Here is a 6,223-nt window from a genome sequence, read left to right as displayed (position 1 = left end):
TTACACTGTCTTCTGTTGTCATTATATTTTCTTGAAATGCAAGCTAAAAACTGTGTATAAGAAGATTCAAAGAAGCTAAGATTTTCTCTATTGAAGTTTAACAATGTCTTATTTTACATTTTGTATTATTTAAGCCAGTTATTTTTTTTAAGTAATATAATGGAAACATCAAAGATTACAATCACTTAACTTACTTATTTTAGAACTATCAAAAAGGAAAAAAAAAAACACAAACATAAACCAATGCTGAAACTTTTAATATAATGACTAATGGCCATGAAATAAAAAAGCAGAATTACACATATAACTGGCTACATATGCTGTATGTTTTGTTTCTGTTACGGTATGAAAAACAGTTTACTTGATGTCACATAGGAGAGCCACTCCCCTCAATATCCAATGGTCTGGAGATACTACTGTTCTCAAATAGATCACTGTAATGTAGTTCAGATCTGTTCTGCTGGGCTTCTTGTAAACAGGACAAACGTAAAGCTTGGGATCCTTAGGACCAGTTGTATTAATTGCAAATATATGTACCACGGGCAGCTGAACAAAAAGAATCTTTGGTGTAGACTCAGTGAGTTTACTATTTCTTCTGTCCCAGCCTGCTCCTTCCAAGTATAGCCCATAAATGTATACTCCTTCCTGTAGGGAGAGTAAGCAGATATGTCACACAAAAGAAAACATCTGCTTTGTAAAATGATTAGCTGGCTTAAGCCATTAAAATTAATATAACTTTTACAATAAAGTATCTGATGTTGGATCTTTCCAACCTGTAAAATTATATCGATCTTTTTCAGAAGGTAATGCTACTCTTCATGACTATAAAACTTGTTTAATAAAGCCTATACATTACGTAATTTGATATAAAGTTTATTATATATTCAGTAAATCCATGTATATTTTTCCATGGATGAAGATTAGAAATGGTTCTTAAAATAATTTTATAAATACAAAACAAAATTTATATAATTACCTTCTAAGCTGAGTAAAAAAAAATGAGCTGAAGACAATAGTGACTTTTTTCTCTAGCAATCCCAAATGACCAAATGACAAATTAAATACTGAAATGAGTACTAAAATATCTTTGCATGTCATACATACAGAAGGAGGTGCTGTGATTTCTTCTTTGTTTTGCTTTAGCACTTCATTATGTATAGTAACTGTATCTAAAGCCCAGCCTTTATGTGCTCGAGTTGCTTCTTGTCTCATTGCTGTCAGGAATCCTTGAAAAATTAAGCCACAGATTCAGTATATACTCCCATGATGAAAAAATAAAAATCTTGCTCATTATCTGCATAGTTCTGCACTCAACGTTACTAGGCAGATATTCAGAGTTCTCATGACACCCCGTGCCTTGACTAACGATAACAAACTGCTTTGCTACTTTCTTGTTCCTATTTTGGCCCCATAGAAGGCATTGCACTGAGAAATATTTTTTTAAATGACACATCAAATATATTTTTTTGTTAACTGAACAATTAAGTGGCTTAAAAGTTTTCTCAGGATACTGGCTTATATATTATTACACAATCAACTACAGGATACATAGTAGATCTGTGCTTCAAGAAAGAAGCCGAAGGCAGGTGAGGTATTAATTACGTGAGCTGATATTTATGCAAAAGCAACTTAGGAAAAAGGCTTTTTTTATAGAAGAAGTAGGATGATAAACTTTTCTGATGCAAAATTTCAATGAAGGTGTGTTCACAGAAGGTGTGTCTGAAGTGATAATAAAAATGAATATGCTTAGGGAATTTAAACAAGGCTGAGTTTATAAAGGAGTTTTTTTTTTTTTTTTTTTTTTTAAGAAGTGAAGAAAAGGTAGTCTTTGGCAGAAATGAAGGTAGAAGATGGCATAAGCAGTAAAGTGATTTTCAATGTATTGTTTTGAATAGACTTTACAGAGTTTTGTGATGAAAAAGGTTTGAGAGGTGAAGGACTGAATAGCATAAGCACAAGATGACATAAATGGGCAGCAAGGAACTTTGGGTGTTGAGGTATTTGTTACAAGTGTCTCAGAAGATGACAATGCAGCTACAAAAAAAAAAGCTGCTATTTTATGCTACTGGATGAAGTAGCACTAGGAGTTGTCAGAGACTGAGGGAAAGGGAAAAAAGTTAACAACAGAGAACTGCATACTTGAGAGTGATTATTATAAAGACTTAAAGATGAAATGTCATCAGTTCCTCCTTGATTGTGCATAAAGGAAAGGAAGACCAGCGTTTTGTGGGCTGATGAGTATATACATAGGGAAGAAACCACCGAATGAAATACTGACAAGCCAGGAGGGAAATCATGAAAAGACAGGGTCATGCAGTGGAAGAGAGCATTTCCAGATGTAAGAGGTAGTTTAACATGCTAATTAGGATAAAGTCAAATAGCAGCTGTGTCACAACTGATATTCATGTGTTCTAAACATCATTAATGTAGTATGTGAAATGAACATGTATTCATTTCTTCAACTGCTATATATTCTTATACAAATAAAACAGTTTGATCTAGGCTTCTGAATTTCACTAAAATTAATAATATCTATACTAATATATGAAAAATGATCATTTATAAGCCTGTTCAAGTGCCATGTTTATTAAATGGAATATTGCATCACTAGAAACGTCTGCTCTCTCATAATAATTGTAATTTATAGAAGACAAAAGCTGATACTTGCTAAAACATCACAACAGATTTTAAATACAATTATTAGTGATACTTCATAATACTATATAGAGAGATTTTTCCAATAAACTGATAAAATATATTTTATCAGCGCAAATATATTAAATTTAACATTTTAATGTATTTGCCAATACCATGGTAGATTTAGATCTTGATTCACCAGTGCAATCAGCCTAGATTTACCTGCAATGGCAGCGCAAGGTAGTCCATTTGCTGAATTGCCTCACACTAGTCAATTTGTAAACTTTGTGATTTGATTTACTCAGAATTTCCCAGTGAGCATTATTATTAACACAGTAAGTATATTTACACACACACACACACACACCCCTTATCCTATCCTGCACCTTTTATGCTTAGTGGACTACTTTCTCCATTTACAGAACTAGTTTTTCAGATCACTGAAGTTTAAGCAATTGTCAAGTTCAAGACTATTCGTGTTTCAGATTTGTTTGCTCTTAGGTTAAATATTTTCTTTGATCAAAATAATCTCTTGCATCATCTTTTATAGCACTATGAGTGGTGCTCTTGGACCACTGGAGATCAGTACCTTACCAGCTACATTATATATGATACAAATGGAATGATGTTTTGACTAGTGCCTTGAAACCATCTTTTAACAATAATTCATATGCCCTCCAGGCACCTCAAATGTTTCTGAGAGAAAAATAAGAGTTGCTTGAATATTAGTACTTTTACAGTGCTAGTCATAGGAAAGTTATAGAATAGAAACACTCCAAAGTGAAGATAACTCATAAAATAGTCAAGGATTTCAGAGATTAATCCTAATAAATATATATATATATATATATATATAAAATCATATCTGTTACATGGGAAAAGTTTCCCATGAGAATTTGTATGGGTAGCTGCGTAGGCTAAATGAGATTCTTCTACAAACATACATCTAATAAGGTAGCGTTCTTTATTAACAATGGAGATGGTTATAATTTTTCTTCCTCCCAATAAAACAATAAATATATCAAGCTATAACAGATGATAGATCATGTTTACTTGTACTTTGCAGTATACCTTCAAAGAATTTGAACAGATTTTTCATTAAACAAAGACACTGTGAAAATGACAGGTTGATGATTCTCTGTGAAAGAGATAATTCTGGTATAGTTTCATGTTGTTATTGTACAGTATATAAACACCACGATGCTCTTCCATGCTCGCAACTTGTAGTTTGGAATTGGAAAAACAGTTTGAAGTCACAGGAAAAGCAGGAAAATTGTATTTTCATTAGAAGCCATATCATCGTTTGCTACTATATGCCAACAAGATAAGGCACTTCATTTGTTAACTATAGTTTTTCTTCTTGTAATATAAAAACTTTGTTTATGGGTTAGCCCAGAAGACCATCTATACAAGCATCCTGTCTCTGCCTCTAGACAAAGGAGGATGCTTAATGAAATATTATTAGAGCAGGCAAAATGGCACACAAATCCTTTCCCTTCTGTGTTCTTCTAGATTCTGGCAATTTGGAGCTTTGGGACCTCCCAGTTTGAAGATTAAGTTTGGACAATCATGTTTATATCTACCATCAGACCATTTTCCTATGACTTTGTCTAATCTCTTTTTTGAACCCATTTATCATCTTGGCTTCTATAACATATTCTGACAGTGATGAAAACTTTTTTTTTCTAGGTCTAACATTAAATTAGATATGCAGTAAAAACCATTAAGTTATGATAAAATACAATAAATTATTACTCAAGTCCTTTTAGTACCCTACCTTGTGGATTAAAGAATCCAGTCATCCAAAACACATTTGGTCTGCCTTCAAATATCCAAGTAGAGAATTGGGTATTTCTTTCCAAAAGTTCAGTAAACCAGAAGCCAAGTGTTGAAGAATCCCAAGATACTCTTTTCCATATTTGAGGAATTCGAGCATCATACATATTATCCAATGCATCTCTCAAATTCTGAAGGAGTGAAATTATAATAAATGACCTAAATACATCAAGGTAATAGTTTAAAATAAAATATGCAATACATAGTAAATAACTTGATACTTGCCTCACTCATAATAATAGTCCCTTCTATGGCTAGCTTAAGATCACTCAAACTGTTGCGGAGTATTGTGATCACTTTTTGCATTCGGTCAATTTCTTGCCGAAGAAAAATATTCATCGAGTTGAGGTGTCCCATTTTAATTAAACGAGCTTTTACCTAAAATATAGGATCCCAGAACAATTAATTTAGTTAAATATGATATGCTGAAATACCATTCTCATATATAACAGCTTAACTAACTTTGCTTGAGATAAGCAAATTGTAGACTTGTAATTTGAATTATTCACATAAAATTTTCCGCCTTCAAACTGTTGTAGTTTATATTTTTATTTGTATTTTTGTCTGATATTACCTGATTATTCATGATTGTGATAGAGTAAGATTTCACCCAGAAGGCCCAGGAGACTGCCATCACAAGACTGATTTTTTTTTTTTTTTGTATTTTCACATACAGCTGTGGCACAAACAGTCTCCAGACATATCTCCACCATCAGTGCTAGATGTCTTGTTTTAAAATAAATAAATAATTAAAAAAATTTCATATCTATTCACAGTGATAGAGATAAAGGTGATTAGCTTGCCTCATGAGGTATGTAATCTGGAGGAAGTTTCTCTAGCATATCTTCAGCTAGACGATAGACAATAGCTTCACGAGTTTCTCCAGGTCCTGCACCACTTTCTTTAGGCTGAATGTTGGTAATAGTATCTAGAACATCAGCTGCTGTGTTACTTTGATATCTAAGAGGACAAGATATATGTTATAAATTACAGAGGGGTTTTTAATAGTTAAAATGTATATTTGGTAGAACACAAAAACTGAAAGTGCAAAGAAATAATACAGTGTCACCAGCTTAATTGAAACTCCCAACAAGAATTGTTTTCCTTTGTTTCCTGCACCAAGCCAAACACATTGTGAATAACATTTGGCTTTGTGTGATCATAAAAAATGTGATCTGCTGTCTACCCATGTTATAATCTTTTCTTTCTGCTTAGCTCTGAATTAGAAAAAGAGTGAGTTCCGCAGGCTGCTTCTCAACCTCTGAGAAAATGAGACAGCGGAACAACTTATCATATGATTTCTAGGGATTCTGGTTCTGTAAAAAGGAAGATTATTTCCTTCGTTTAGTTACTTCTTAAAAGTGGAATGCAAAAGGAAAAGGTGGAGGCATAACTCTACAAGCTCCCCCTTCATTAATTAGAAAATTCATTCTGCCTTGAGGTATTTCAGGATTAAAGGTAAACCTGCTAGATTTACAACATTGGAGATTAAAACCTTCTATTTCATAGTACAGTATGGGCAGTGCTAATGTAAATTTATGTTCTGAGTCAACACAAAAAAAAGTGTTGGTAAAAGGTAAAAGATGGTAAAAGATAGTAGACCATGCCAGTCCTTCAACAAAAGCAGAATTATACCATTATAACAAAAGTACTGCTATCTAGTGGCACAAATCTGAGATGCAGTAAGAAAGAAAACAAAGCATATGTGTTGGTATTGCAGTTATGGCATTGCCTACTTTTGCCCTATGGA

General features: G+C 33.0%; 1 protein-coding gene across 1 annotated transcript in view; it reads right to left on the bottom strand.

Moving 5' to 3' along the window:
• Positions 1-357: 357 nt before the first annotated feature.
• Positions 358-6,223, bottom strand: part of DNAH8 (dynein axonemal heavy chain 8) — a 134,735-nt gene continuing 128,869 nt past the window's right edge. Inside the window, exons 90-94 of the mRNA XM_068676576.1 lie at positions 5,277-5,433; positions 4,699-4,851; positions 4,415-4,604; positions 1,105-1,226; positions 358-645 (exon numbers count right to left, since the gene is read on the bottom strand). Of these exons, the coding sequence (XP_068532677.1) occupies positions 358-645; positions 1,105-1,226; positions 4,415-4,604; positions 4,699-4,851; positions 5,277-5,433 (910 nt within the window). The remainder of the gene's footprint in view (positions 646-1,104; positions 1,227-4,414; positions 4,605-4,698; positions 4,852-5,276; positions 5,434-6,223) is intronic.

Source organism: Anas acuta, chromosome 3, assembly GCF_963932015.1.
Source record: "Anas acuta chromosome 3, bAnaAcu1.1, whole genome shotgun sequence".
NCBI classification, from domain to species: domain Eukaryota; kingdom Metazoa; phylum Chordata; class Aves; order Anseriformes; family Anatidae; genus Anas; species Anas acuta.
Note: the sequence above shows the minus strand (reverse complement) of the source record. Positions and strands in the feature narration are given on the sequence as shown.